At 42.3% G+C, this 15,463-nt stretch overlaps 1 protein-coding gene across 2 annotated transcripts; it reads right to left on the reverse strand.

Moving 5' to 3' along the window:
- Window positions 1–992: 992 nt before the first annotated feature.
- PRSS35 (serine protease 35) lies at window positions 993–14,501 on the reverse strand. 2 transcript variants are annotated; one of them, XM_014263664.2, is made up of 3 exons: window positions 14,351–14,501; window positions 11,035–11,221; window positions 993–8,775 (listed from the first exon to the last, which is right to left on the reverse strand). In XM_014263664.2, the coding sequence occupies exon 3, from the start codon at window positions 8,757–8,759 to the stop codon at window positions 7,518–7,520; it is 1,242 nt and encodes a 413-aa protein (XP_014119139.1). In that variant the 5' UTR covers window positions 8,760–8,775; window positions 11,035–11,221; window positions 14,351–14,501; the 3' UTR covers window positions 993–7,517. The 2 variants fall into 2 exon arrangements, with proteins under 2 accessions (XP_014119139.1, XP_014119138.1); XM_014263663.2 differs by lacking the exon at window positions 11,035–11,221 and having other exon boundaries at window positions 14,351–14,500.
- Window positions 14,502–15,463: the final 962 nt, after the last annotated feature.

Genomic DNA, 15,463 nt, shown 5'->3' on the forward strand with positions numbered 1-15,463 from the left:
TAATTTTAGGTGTTTGGTGTTAGAGTAGAAAATGAGGTCACAATCCAAAATGGGCACAGTTAAAAAAAATTAAATGTGGAATTCTGTCTCATTTAGAAAGAATCCAAGATAGGCAGGAAAGAATGAAATGGAGTTGGAAACTTATATGAAATAATGAAATACAATTAATGGCAGCTGTTTTTGTGGGTTTTTTTTAAACTTGTGAACACTGTTTTCACACAGATGCCTGATTTTATCTAGTGTGAACTGGTAAGGAAAATCAGTTTCAAGAACTGAAGGATGCACGCACATCAATCGAATGAGCAGCATTATTGGATCACAGATCCCTGTTGTACCAGGTTAATTGGCAAGCAAGGAAGTAAATTGAGCAGTAAATTGAACACTGACAAAGCTGCTTTCCCTTTTGAGTATTGGCTTCCTTTTTATTTCTTTCTGAAAGAAATTTAGAGGTCACAAATGGCTAGTGTATAACTTTCTACAAGTAAATATATATACTATGTTTTGGGTCAAATTTCCCTTCAAGACCAAGCGTCGTAAATGAGAGGAGAATGTGATGCAGCATTTGTTCACAAGAGCTTACTGTTTCAAACCACTGTTATTAAAAATGGCTTCATACATCCTCCATGTAGATGCAGAGGAAAATGTATAAAACCTAAAATGTCAGTGGCCACATCCTTGGAAGCCTCTGGTCACATCCACCATTTTTGAAGGCCAGGTCTGAGCTCAAATTCACAACAAGCAGTGAGGGTTTGGTAGCACAGTAGGTCCATGTTGTAGGGGTGGTGGTGGGATAAACAACCAGCAGGGGGGTTTTCTTTGACCATGTAACTCACCACAGTTCTGGAATACATCAGTGTCCTGCACAGACAACCATGGCAGAAAAAACCATATGCCACACGTACCTATAAAGTCTCCATTTCCTTTATGCATATACTTTTTTCCCAAATATCCCATTGGTGCTTTTCTTGGAGGTGACTTTTCCCCCTCTTTTTATTACTAGTAATTCCCTTTGGGGTAATTTAGCATTCTCTTTCAGTGTGTGTGTTTTGAGGAGGGGAAGCCCCTGCTGTTGTTCAAGGCCATGTTGTATCCCCACTACCGTTGGTTCATTCCTGTACAGAGCCAAAAATATTTAGCTGATGAATCATTCAAGAAAACACAAATGAATTGTAAATACATAAAATAATGTTGCCTTTGACAGTAGGAAAAAATAGAAATCACATTTTATTCCACTCGGTAAGGCACTGAGCTTTTTTGCTGTTGTTCATGGGCTTCACCTTTGCCTTCTCTTGTCCTCTTCTTCTCCCTGCTTCAAAATGTCCAGAGAAAGATACAGAGAGGGTCCACTGCTGTGTGCTGTCTCCTGGCTGCTTTCATCCTAGATTAAGCAAAGCTTTAAACAGCATTTCATCCATAAATTTGGAAATTGAACTGGAGGGGAGGAGTGGGAGAATGCTGCAACTGCAGCCAAAGGGCAGCTGAGTAATTTGTCTGAAAACCAGCCCAATATGGTTTCATCCAAAGTTTTCAAACTCTTTCACATGGAAAAGAAGTAGAGCCATAGCAACTGCAAAAAGTATGGTATGTACATAATTACCAAGAACCCCAAGTAAATATTTGTGTGGCTTTTCCAGTACATCTGATCCCTTTTCTTAGCAATAACAACTGAAGAATTAGCCATTATCAAGATCTAAAGACGTATTTGAAGCAGAAGGAATGAATGATTCGTCAGGAATACCTGCATAATAAACAGCATAAGGTGCCACTTTGGAGGATTTGTGTGTCTGATATTTGGGGAAGGCCTTTTGAACATTTATTAAATACTGTGGGCAATGGGAGTTCAACTGGAAAAATACCTGCACAAGGATCTGGGTTGTATGGGAACATTTTAGGGCTGAATAGACATTTGGATAAGATTCCAGTTCAAGTCCCCCAAGACCCATGGGAGTGTGCAATCCACAACGTGTTGGAATATATCCTCCACCAAAGAAACCACATCCGTACCAGTGGCTTGGGAATGGCCTGCAGAGGACACAGCTGTCACCTCTGGGTCTCTGTTTGTGCTCCCTGTATGGAGGCTGAGAAACATTTCTCAGGCACCAAGACATTCTCCCAGATCATTGCAAAAAGTAGATTTCAGCAATGCAAACACTTAGATCCTGTTACTAGCCCCAAAAGGACTTTTTTACAGGTCAAAAAGCTTTCAATCCTTTTTATTTCCCTGTGGTATTTACTTTTCCCCCATGTGATGACCCATATAAGAGCTGGTGGATAAGTCCTAGCCAGACCCCTGGTAAATATTGCTTGTATTAGACACAATGTTAATCACAGCTGTAATGATTTCTTAACTTTCCATTAAATATTTCCAGCAGCTCTTGACCTAGCCAAAAATCTTTCCTTTTACCCTCAAGAGATAAAATCCACACCAGTTTCAAGGGCACAGAGTTAAGATAATCCTAAAAACTAAGATTATAATATTTTTCATGCTTATAATTTGGCCTGGTTCAAGAGCTCTCCAAGGCAGAAAGTGTAACTATAGCAAATAGCACAAACAGAACTAATTACTTATTTTAGAATTAATAACTTCTGGCATAGACTGTGAGTCATTTCCTTGCTGAGCTAAATTTTTTACTCATCAAATTTGCTCATGGAGTAATTATCTTGAAGACAGGGAGATTTCTTTCCCAGAACAAGTTTGAAAAGACATTAATATCTTGTAAGACCACGTCCCAGATGATTCACTGATAAATCATTACAGGCACTTAGAGAATGAAGCTTGTGTAACACAACCATAGCTAACAAACTGCATAATGACAGAGGAAAAGAAAAACAACAGAAAATATTTATTGACATAATAAGTGCATCATATAATATCAGAGCAAAGGTTTGCATTTATTTTCTCAAATGGCTTGTCATTTTGCCCATTTAAAAATATACAGTTTTCTGTCAGTCTTAAAAAAGCTAAGAACATGAAAGAATCCTCAAAGCTACTTCTGGAGGGGTTTTTTTTTAACCTAGATGCTCTAACACTCAGAGCAAAAGGCTGGTGCAAAGGGGACTCAAATATACTTCTAAATCCATTGAGATTAGAGTGAAATTTTAAGCTTTCAATTTAATAACATTCTTTTTTTTTTTTCCCACTCATTCTTTAATCCATGAATTTGTAGATGGAACTATCTGCAATAATCTGTGCTTTAAAATTAGAAGCAGTTGATTAAATTTCTACGGGTGCCAAACACAAACAGAAGACACTTGAAAAAAAATGTATTGCCTAGAATTTCTAGATACATGCAAAAAATGGAGCCAACATTTAAATGCCTTAAGTCTGAGATTTTTTGTTTGATGATTTTTTTTTTTTTTTCCAGTGGAGAAGAGCCTTTACAGGAATCCCAGCAAAGGTCAGGTTTGAGAAACTCCCCTTACTCACTACACTCTTAGTGATCCAGTGTACTGGGAGCTTGATACTACCAAGTCTTTTGGTCAGAACACAGATCTGCTGTTTTCCAAGGACCCTGAATGAACAGAAGCACAATCCCTACAAATTCAGGCAAGGACTGTAGATCAGGGTCAAAACCCCTGCCTGGTAGCAGTCCCTGGCACAGCCTGAGTCCTCTCACAGCCCTTTCCTTGTTGCTGTTGGCTGGGAAGAAAAGGCTTATCTTTAACAGTGAAAAATTGTTCATGAAACTTGTGAATTTCACATCTTAATTCATACTATTGTGTCTCCCATCTGCCTACTCTTTCTCACAAAAGGTACCTCTGCTACCTTGCAGCCATTTCATCTGTTACTTCAAACACTTTCTTTATCCCTTGCATACTATCTCCATCTTCCTGGTCTTCCATACCATCTACTTGTTTTTCTTTCTGTTTTATTTGCTGTTTGCTGCCAGGTCATTCCTTATCAGCAGAATAGAAAGAACTCCCCATCTGCTTCTCTCCTCCACATGTGGATGAGTTATTTTTTTTTATTTAAGCCATATTTGTGCTGATTCATACTCCATATAGACACATAAAACTGAAAAATTAAGATGGTAAATCTTAAGGAGTCAAGGAATTCTTTAAGCAATTATTAAAGCATTGTGTACTCTATACTTCATGTAACAGAAATCACTTTCCTATATAATATTTTGGCCTTTTTTTGTTAAGTTGATACAAACTTAGACTTAATTCTTCACATTGCAGATATCCCCCTTGATTTCCATGGTGTGTCTCAGAGCCTCAGATTAAACACATGCACAGACACCTTGCAGAAGCTAGTCTGGGCATGTTAATGGCTTGCATATGAGGTTTATCTTTGGCCCTGAAAAAAAATTACTTGTTGACTTTATAAGACTTTATATGATTTACTTTATTCCAGTAGCCCTCTAGGAGAAAAGAGATTTGACTGAGGTTGTTTTTTCTGAAAGCCAGGAATACAGTTAAATAAAACAATCTACTATACCAACTCTTACAGAAAACAATTAGTAGTGATGGAAAGAAATGATGTACAGCCTGATACCTGAGAGAGGAAAAATCCTTTAGGGAAACATCACAAGGGCTGGAAACCCAGCCTTGCTGCTGGTGTCCTAGACAACAGCAAGATCTGATCTACTGAGATCATGTTTTCCTCCTCGTATTTTCTATTGGTAAATAGATAGTAACTGCAGGTTTTTAAGAAAATCTGAGATGGCTCAGAAATTCTTGTCCCATTTGCAGTGGTGGGTACCGAGAGCTCTATGCAGGACATGAAATTCCTGGGATTGTGTGCAAGAACTTGATTTATGAACTGTTCCAGAAGTACCTGTAGTAGGTAGTCACAATTGCCTACATAAAGCATTTTTTTCTCTATTGGGCCAAGTGGAAAACCAAAATGTTGCCTAGCATGCTGAGACAACAGGAGAAACATTTTGTCTGTGTTGTCTTCTACCTGCATTCCCTGGCCTGAAGATGCTGACAACACCAAAACTCCATCAAAACAACATGTTCTCCAAGCCCGTATATTTGCATGTGTTTGTGCATGGGCACTGAGACACAGAGGTTGGTTTGTTTGTTTTAAATTAATATTTATGTCGCTCTGGCCAACCTTTTTTAATCTCTTAGTACCACAGAATGAAGCACTGAGCATCTAGTATTGATTCTCTGAAAAGAAAGAGTTTTTATCAGCCTGGTATGGGAACTTCAGGTAGCTATAACAAGACAATTTGGAAGCTGACATCAAACATTTTTTATTCTTACCTTGCTCCCAATTCCCAAAGGGATAAAGAAATAGATTTTATTTCTTCTTCTGAGGCGCACACCTAAATAAGACTCAAAATAATAAGGAATTTACTAAGCCCCCTTATCTTGACCAGTTTTGGACCCAAATCAACAATGACAATAATTGTAAAAAAATCTATGGACCTGGGTTGTCTTGTATTAGATTAATGATGTAGCACCTTATTTGTCACAGTTACTATGGAAAAAGGCATTTAAGAAAAACATTACAGACCTGACTAAAGAATACTATAAATCTCTTGCATAGAGCGAGAGCATTAAATACCGGACTGAGGTGATTTAAAATTACTGTCAGCAAAGCCACACGTGTTAATAGAGATGTTAACAACAATAAAAAATAATTGACCCTAAAGTCTTAGAGATTTATTTCTAAACTTTAAAAATTATTATTAGTTTTCTGCAAACAATCACACAAAATAAAAACAAAACATAATAAAGGAAGAAAAGTTGAGTGTTCCCTGGAAAAGTTGACATCAAAAGAAATAGTTTCCTTTAAAGCGAGATCTCTTCCAATTAATTAAAAATTGTTAGGGTTATGATATGGAAGCAAGTCTTAAATTTTTATGCTTTGGCAATAGTAGGACAGAGCTGCCTGCACATTCAGTGTGTCAGGTTATATACTTTCAGCCATCTACCAAAAAAATGGGTTAAAATCATCTTATTTCACCAGAAGATATTACAAGCATGATTTAAAGATTCCAACAAACAAATAATATTTTAAAATCTTGTTATATTTTTTTTCTCCTGCACAGGAAGAAAATGCATTTTGGTCAGCATAAATTTATGGTAAAAAAAAAAAATTAAATATTATGGTGGTGAATATTCTGAAAGTATTGAAACCCAAAGGATATGATCAGAAAGGCACAGTATCTTTTTATGTTATTAGATTAACATAGCACCATAACAATTCTGTGTACTTCAAAATCTTGACATAAAATAAAATATATAGACTTACATAGCAATCAACAACAGTTTTTAAGAAGGTGGTTTGTGTTTAAAGATGTGTAAAAGTCAAGCTCAGTTTGTGTCTTCATTAAATACGTGGTTCTGCAAACATATTGAACCAAATTATTTGCTAACTACTGCTGCTATCCAACAAGATACCTTTTATAATGCACAGGATAGTTCTACCATTCAGGAGGTGCTATAATTTAGTTGGGAGAAATTTTTAGTTAAACTTGTGAATCATGTTGAGGTGGAGTCTGAATATAACACGATTAAAACCACACACTTTGCAAAACTGTAAAGCCAAACTAAAATAATGATTTCCAACTCCCAGTCTAATACATACTATCCTATCTATGAAACTGAACTAATATAAAAGTAATTTATAAAAACTGAAGAAATGTATAGCACCCAAAAAATAAATCATCTGTGAAGCTCCAAATGATTGTCAAGTAGCCACTTCAGGAGTCAGTGACTTCCCCCAATGGTAAAGCTAAACATTTGACTAGAAACTAAACCTACAGCTCTCCAAATATTAATTGGAAGGCAAACACGTGTGTTTAAGATTTCTATAGCTTCTCAAAGAATGTTTAAAGGCATTAAGCCATGTCCAGATGTGTCTTCTTCCAAACATGGAAAATTTGTTCATTAATATATTTTTTTGCTGTTTTCACTGAGCAATTAAGTGAATTTGTCTTGAAGGTGTAACCCCCAACTACATAAATTTGGAATTTCCATGGGAGCGTTCCTGCAGCAACCAGAAGAGGCAGTTCTCCAAGCTATCAATTATTAGCTATAGTGCTGCTTCTCAACATGGACCTGTGGTCTTTAGAGAATGCCAGAATAATGTCTTGTTCTCATGCAGTTCTCTGGATCATTCTGCACATACAGTGACATGCTATATGCACAGCTTGCATTTGAGGAATTGGAACAGAACCCTGAGAAAAGCAATTCCATTGGAAAAAAAATAGATGTTGTTTAGTAACACCAGTTTGAGATGTTTCAACCCTTCCCCTGGAAAAAAATATTACAAATAGGTGCAGCCATGTTTTTTCTCATTAATGACTTGGATTTATCACAACTGCAAACATAAATATAGTTTGGGATTTTAAGTGCGTATCTAGGTCGATTACAATTAGAAATATTTTGTCCGACAATTCTACCCCTCCCCTAGCAATTCAGTATTCCTTAAGTCACCATAGCACTACTTGCGAGCTCAGAGTTCAAAAACATTCTGGTGTGGAGTGATGTTCTTCCAGTCTCTGTTGTCTTTCACTCTACGGCGGTGCGGGTGCTAAGCTAGTGAGGCTTGGCTCTCTTCAGCCTTGTGTGCAATTCTCATCATTACCATGTATCCAGAAGCAAATCTGGGCATATTTGAGAGGAGTAATTCGTACTGCTACATTGTAATCCTGCTGTTCACCATTGATGTCCACCCACTGATGGCCTGAGTAAACAGCGATGATCTTGCGTTTCCACTTCTTTTTGTTTGGCTCCTTCAGACGGAGATAGATGCCAGATCCTGTGGAGCCAGGCTCAGCATCACAGTACTGATAAAACAGATCATTGGACTCATCAGAAATGCTACAAAATCTATAGACCAGCTGCCCAGACCGATCATTGTCAAAACCTGAGAAGTGGATCATGCTCCCAGGCATCATTTTGATTGTTGGGCTGATTCCCAGCTCCATGTATTTCCTTTTGTGGGGACGCTTGAGCTCAAGAACAGCATAATCATAATCCAGGGCAATATCCCCAGAGACACCCTTAAACCAGCCTTTCGGGATGTGCGTACTCTTCACCCGTGTCCACTGGAAGGAGGGCGTGCCATCTGAGGTCCTTTGCCTCCTCCCAGATCTCCTCTGCTTTCTCTCATCACCTTTGGATTGTCGCCTTAATTCTGTGGCAGCTTTGGAATCCTCTTTGGCTGCAGAAATGTCTCTCCTACTTCTTTTAGCGTCTTTGCGTTTCCTGCCGCTGCCTCTGGATTTTGTCTTCATCAGGCCCACCCTCAGCCTTTTGCTGCCCTTAACATAATCCTTGCCGTTGTGCAGACAGTGGGCTGCTGTTAGCACGTGCTTGGGGGAAACCAGAATGCCACTGCAGCCCGTGGAGATCTTCACAGCTGTGTTGAACGGAAAGTTGGTCATAAACCTCTTGTCATAGATGCTGAACCTACTGTCTGTTCCATATATCTGCCTCTTCTTTCTCAGAGGCCTTCGTGTGGTTGTGTTCGCAGCTGGGTCAAGCACTGCTCCGAGGACATTCACTTCAGTCAGGGTCCGTGTGCCATTTTCAAAAACAGTCTCATAGGATAAGAGGCTTTTCAAGTCAGACAAGCTTGGCACTGGCAGTTTTCTTTGACATTCAATTCCACATACACTATTCAGCTCTAATTTGGCTTTTGCTTCAAATTTAGGGCTGTCAAGGGAGAATGTTCTTTCTCTCACAATCTGGGGAATCTTCTTTAAATGCCAAGTAAAATCTTGTTCAGTTTCTGTTCCATTACTGAGACCCAATATAGGTATGAAAAATATGAACAGCAGTAACATGTGCTCCATTTTATTTTATTTTTTTCTAAAACAAGAAAGAGAGATTTGAAAATACACTTTGGAAATATACACAGTTATCTTAATATCTTCTAAGTATAATCATGCAATTTTAGAGCTGACATGAGTGGAACAGAATTCTACCATCTGCTCAAAATAGAAATGCCTCAGATATTCCCCATATTGCCTCTGACTCTTCCAATTGTTTCTAGCAAGATGGGTGCAGATAATTCAGCCAGCATCCATGCTGAGCTACCTACTGGAAGATGAAACCAGTTGAGTTTTACCTGTTTTTCCCTCAATGGACAGCAGTCTGAGTCATTCCACTCGGTAGAGCATCCTGGTTTTATTTATTCCAAAGGCATGCAGTTACATATTGTGTTTCTGCTTCTCTTTTCTATAGCTATATAGTTGAAGGTAGAACATGATTGAAAACCCTCAATGCATTCAAAAGTTGGGATCCAAGCAGAGATGGATAGACAGACTACACTCATGAGACTTAGGAACCCTTGGGAAAACTGACCAACTGTGCTCTTTCATGTAATGGCCAAAATGTGGTTTTAGCAGACTTAAGATTAAAAACCTTGAAAGCTACCAGTGGTTCTCCATTACCCACCCAGCTGAGAACTATGAATCTGCCTGCATGAAAAATGGCACTTTGCTAACTGCTATCCCAGGGAACCGAGGTCTTCTAGGATAGACACACAAATGAGGAAAGGAGAATGTTGCTGGTGTAGAGGAATCTCCTGGTTATATATACATGCAGCAAAGCTCGGCCAAGTAGGAAGGACAAGTCAGGTTACTCATCACATGCCTTTTTCAGCATCCTATAAAGGCTGTAGGAACTGTGCTGTCTGTGCCTTATGGTCACATGTGGAACACCCCACCTAGATGGGGTGATGCACCACACCAAGAGCTAATACTTTAAATGGGAAAGACAAAAAGCAGTATTATTCCCATCTGTAGTTGGGAAACATGCAGAAAAATGTAACATTGTTAGAAGTCTGAGGCAGAGCCAGAAACTGAGCCCAGAACTCTTGATTCTGAACTCAAAACATTACTGAAAAGACCATTTTTCTCTTTTGGCAGCACTGATGCCAATGGCATTATCCAACTACTGGCAGCTGCCACTGGGAAACCTGTGCTCAGTTCCAACATCCTTCATTCCAATTACATGGAAACCTCAGCAGTGAAAAAATAAAGGATCTATGATTAAACTTTAAAAGCCAAGCAATTCAAGGATTTGTATGTGGTTAAGCTCTCTGGTTTACATTGCAATGACAGTGTAGGCCAGGGCAAACATAACCATTTTCCTTCATTTTAGTTTAGAATAATAGAAGTGGTGCTCTCCAGTGAAACAGCCTGGCTACAGGCTAGCTGAGGATCTAGCATGAAAAGTAGGGGTATATGGAAAAAGAAGTGGGAATGTTGCTTTCAAAGCTGTATAATGGACCAGTGACTCCTATGATTTTTGAGTCATCTTTACCCTATAGAAGCCTATAGACATATATTTTGTCTATAGTAAGTTATATTTCTAATTTTTTAGTTAAGTATGCACTACAGTTCAACCACAGCTTGTTGCTTCTGATGCCAAGTTCAGAGGGTGGATTTGTTTTAGCACAGTTTTGACACTGTTCACCTTTGCCAGAGTAGAACACCAACTTTGAGCTGGAGTCCACTTACTAGGATATATATATATATACATATATATACACTACATTTTACAATAAAAGGAAACTGTTCCTGGCTTTAAAGTAGCTAACTCGGGTTTTGGAGAGATGTGTGGACTTTGTCAAGACATCTGGAGGTTACAGTGACTCACAGATCTGAACTTTGGGATGTATGTGGTCATATGAAAAGATATCTGAAGGTTTTGAAAGCAGAGCTGGAAAATCACCCCAGGCACAAGATTTTGTAGAGGAACACCAATTGTTAGCACCAGTCTAGCTTATTGGTATAGCAGAAATGTGCACATTTAAACATTAACTTTGGTATAAAAAGTTACCTTCAAAGTATTGGTTTCATTTTTGCTCAATTAGCACTAAATCTGAGGAGGGATTACTATTTTACATATCTGTGGGTAAGTTAGAAGGTGCCAAAATAAAAAAAATACTACCGTGAGAATATAAAAATACCTTCCTGACCTGACCAAAGGCCTGCTTGTCCTAAAATCCTGATTCTGACACTGACTAAATGTGGTTGCTTAGGGTAGAGGATAGGGATAGGAACAGGGCAACCATGTATGCCCCTGCTCCCTCACAGTTTCTTAACTTACAACCAGTTGTACCTGGTGAACTTTAGAGCAGAAGAAATTTCTGTAGTTTAAAGAAACGTTAGTTAATTTCTCTTCCACAGTTTGACAGTCTTCCCTTGAATACATATAGAATTTTGTAGCCATGATGTTCTGCATCCAGGAGTTCCACAGCTTAACTGCATGTTGTATGAGGAAGTATCTCCTTGTCTTTATTTCCAACCTGTCACAAAATAGCATGGTTTGTGGATAAATAATGTGCTAATAATGTAGAAAAGCTGGTTTAAATTTGCTTTGCCCTAATACAGCTGCTGAACAAGACAGTTCTAATGTCAGGCTTGAGAATGATTTTTCTATTTTTCCCTAGAATACTCCTCCCTTTCTCAGCTTTTCCTCAGGGTCTGGATATTTGATATTCCTCTGTAGCTGAACTTTGTGAGCCCTAAGGAAAGTTCAGCTATTAACTGTTTGTTCACACAGAAAGTCTAGGTTGATATCATTCCACTGTGATGGCTGTTGTCTTCCCAGATGATCTCATAACTAGGTTAAAAAAGAAGCCCATTTTTTTCTCTCTGCTTTATAGAGAGACTATCTGCAAGCAAATGGGTGGAGTACTATGGCTCCCTTCTGCCACTCTTCAGAAAGAAAAAAAACCAACAAAACAGTCAAAGCACAGAACTTTCATTAGATGCCTTGGAGCCTTCCATTTGAAACACGATACTCAAGTGCTCACTACTTACAAAGGCAGTCTTGGAAGCCAAGATTTTCCTCATTTATAATGAACCACTTGTCACTGGGAATGAACTAACTACACTTCAGGATAACTGGAAGAAAATCAAGGAACTTGATAAACATGGTAATTCTCATTACAGACCAGAGCAGTGGTCCTGCTAGGCAGCTTTGTCATTTCCAGCCATGCATTTAAAATCCATTTACTAACCCCATCTCTACTGTTTAGAGGAGGCCAGCTCCAAGGACAGGCAATGTCAGCAGTTGCCATAGCTCAGTGCAAGCTGCTGGTAAAAGGGAAACTCAGGGCTCCTCTCACCAGATGATGAGGACGTAAATGTGTATGTGGGTGCAAAAATAACTTTGCCGAGTGGGAGAAAGGGAGAGAGAATACAGCCTCCAGGGGAAGGAGGAAATGTCCTGAAAAGGCTTCAAGCTGATTGCAAGAAAAAAAACCCTCAATAAAAAAACTCATTTCCACTCTTCTGCCACACCCCAAAGATGCTCTGTCCTCTCCTTTCCTTTGCTCCTTTCCCATACAGATTTTGGGCTGGCTTACAGTAATCGGAATTCTTGAGTCAGCTCTTTAAAGTATGACAAATTGCTTGAGAGATGACAAGATGGAAACCAGAAAGAGAGATCCCCAGCTATATGAAAACGTTGAAATTCTTCCTCCAGTTTCCAAACTCGGCTGATAACTTTGGTATCATTCCAGCTACCAGGCATATCCATACAAGTAAAACTATTTTTAGTTCTTCTCATTTCTTGCTTCCAACATTAAACCTTTCTACATCCACAGGACAAAAAGTACCTAATTTTTAGGATATCCTTCAAATATTTTGTCATTATAATCTACCTTACTCGAGCCGAATGCATGTCAGATGCTCAGGAAAAGGTTTATAGTCAAGCAGAACTAGAATAGGTTTCTCTTCAGGCTATCATGGAAGAAATTTACACATCAGTGTAGCTCAGACAGAAGAAAAATTCAGACCAGCTTCCTGGACACTTCCAGTGTTTTATCTTGGTCTGTTCAGTGCAGCCTCTACCATGGGATTTCCTTCTTCTTGTAGGAAAGTCAACACATTTCAAACTAAGCTTACACAATTTTAAATACAATTTCCAGGCCATGAAATAACAGAGGCTGCTACAGTAACCATCTCCTTTAACCGCTTTTGGCCTTGTTCTTGAAATAACCTGGAAGTTAAAATTCACAGAGAAAAATAGAGAACAAATTTTTGATATCTCACACTCCCTGGAAGAAACCATTGCCCCAATCTTATCCGCCACTGCTCCCCCTTCCCTCCTCCAGGTGCGCTCACTCTGTACAGCGGTGTATGGATGCTGTCCTCCTCCCTGACTTGCGGGAAAAAACCCTCTGCGGCTCCTGGCTCTTACAAAAATTTAGGCAGCTCCAGCACTCATAGGAAGAACTGATTTTGCACGGCAGAGGTGACAGCTCATTTCGGAACTCCCGCACGCGGGGAGAACACAGGACGGCGAGCCGGCGGCGCTGTGTGCCGGTGCGGCGCGGTGCCCGGCGCTGCCGCGGGGCGGCGCTCCCGCAGCGCCGGCGGCCGCTCCGTGCCCGCTCCGGCCCCGCGCCCGCCCCTCCCCGCCCGGGACCCTCTCCCGGAGCCGGAGGGGAAGGAGGTCGCGCCCAGGCCGCTGCTCTGCTGCTGAGCGGCTCCGGGGCTCCAGCCCCGCCAGCCGGGCAGCGGCCCCGGCACGGCTGCGGGTGGGCACAGACCGGGAACCGGCCGGAGGAAGGGCGGGGACGGGAGGGCTTTGCCGGGATGGCCGCCTTGCCTCTGCCCTCTCCGCTGCTGCCGGCCGCTCCTGCGTGCTCGCGTGTTAAAGCCCAGGGCTATCCTGGAAGAAGAGGAGGATTTGGGGAGCAAGCCCTGATCTCTCCTTAGGCATCCCCTGGTCCTGCTTTCCGCAGGAGGCTCTGCTTTTCCGCGCCTGATCCAAAGGAGTTTCCCCCCTCTACAAAGCCTGCAAGTTAAATACCTCGGCACGGGTCTTTTATTTTTGCTATTCCAAGATAAATCTGCTTCCAGCAGCGACGAATCTGGATGAAATTGGTGTCAATTCCAGAGGAGCGCGGAGATGGTAGCGCTAATATTGAGGGGATGAATCAGAATTAAAGGAGTTTGTTTTGAAGGGTGAAGAGGCTCTTTGCCTGCTCCCCGCAGAAGGCACAGCACAGAGACAAACCCCCGAAAACCCAGTAAATATGCCCCTTGCCTCAGTCCCGTTAAGCCGTTTTGTGAAACCGGCTTTAAATACGAAAAACAAGAAACAGATAAACGCGTGGCCTTTTAGTCCTTTCAAAAATATATCCATCAGGCTAAAGAGGCAGGAACTTTATACAAAACATCTCAGCTGCCAAGCTCAAGGTCCTGACATCGCTCAGCCCCATCACTTTTTAAAAACGACCCGCGTAGGAAGAATGACATCGCTAAAATCGATCACCTTAGAGACGCTGGTTACCTCGCACTGCCCGGTCCCGGCACCGGGCAGTCCCCCTCAGCCCCCATCCCCAGCTCCGCTCCTGCCCACCCAGGTCTCTGGGGGCTGCCTCTTCCCCAGAGGCCGCCGCTGGGAAGGGTCTTGGTCATACCTGGCAGCCCGCAGGAGGGACGGAGGGGAGGGCGGCCGCAGCCCCGGGGCTCAGGCTCCCGGCTCCCCGCTCCGCGCCGCTCGTCCGCCGCCCAGCGCCCGCGGCTACTGAGGACGGGGCGGGGGGAGCGGCCAGGTCTTCCCAGGCGGGGGAGGGGATGGAAAAAGGAAAAAAAAAAATTAAAAAAAAAATAAAAAGAAGGCGAGAGGGAGGAAGCCGAGGGGGAGGGCCGAGGGGAGCGGAGGCAGATCTCGGTGTCTCCTCGGGTGGGAAGGGAAGAAGGGGCTCTGCTGCGGGGCGGGGAGGCGCATCGCCCCGGCTGCGGCTTCCTCTGTGCACGGGGCCGGGGTGACCAGCACAGGGACGGGCCGGGAGAGGCTGCCGGGCCGGGGTGGCGAGGCGGGGACGAGCGGGGAGGTGGCGGGACCCGGTCCCGAGGGACGGGGGGGTTCCCCGTTCGCACCGCTCCACCTGTGCGGGTGGCGGCCGCGGGGAGGCCCTCCCCCTGCCCCGCCGGAGCGCTCCTGGGGAAGGCGAGGAGCGGGGAATGGCGTTCCCACGGCCCGTGGCCTGCCCGTTCCCCACTACCCTCACCCCTGTCTCCCAGCCCCGCTCCTCTGGAGCGCCTCGCTCCTCAGGGACCCTCCCTGCCCCCCTCCTCTGCACCATCCCCGCTCTTCTGACCTCAGGCCAGGTGAGAAGCACCTTCCTCCTTTCCTCATCACTCTGCCTCTTTGCCTTCCTTCTTTCCCTCGGTGTCCCTGTGGTCTCCCCTCTCAAGGCAGAACGCTTTGTGTGGTGGTCTTGCCCCCTTGGATCACCTCTAGGCACTACAAGAGGCTTTCTACTGCCACGCAAATGCGCAAGGTGAAAACTACCCTCTTTCTAAACTAAGCAGTTCTGCAAGTGCTTAACCCGAGCACTTCCATTGAGCTCATCTGATGTAAACTCACTTCATACTAAATGAAGGCTCACTGATTTGCCAAAACCAGCAGGAAATTTGTGGCATTGCTGGAGATCAGAGTGAGATCTCCAGAGTGCTGCTTCGTTGTTTTAATTATAGCCAAATTCTTCCTTTAAAAGTTTTAACTTCAAAAACTTAGTGGAACCAAA

This window comes from Pseudopodoces humilis, chromosome 3 (assembly GCF_049639895.1).
Source record: "Pseudopodoces humilis isolate 2021_Gansu_Grassland_sample_001 chromosome 3, ASM4963989v1, whole genome shotgun sequence".
NCBI classification, from domain to species: Eukaryota; Metazoa; Chordata; class Aves; order Passeriformes; family Paridae; genus Pseudopodoces; species Pseudopodoces humilis.

Excerpts from the sequence above, each read along its gene's own strand:
- PRSS35 (XM_014263664.2), bottom strand. The coding sequence starts at position 8,759 with ATGGAGCACATGTTACTGCTGTTCATATTTTTCATACCTATATTGGGT.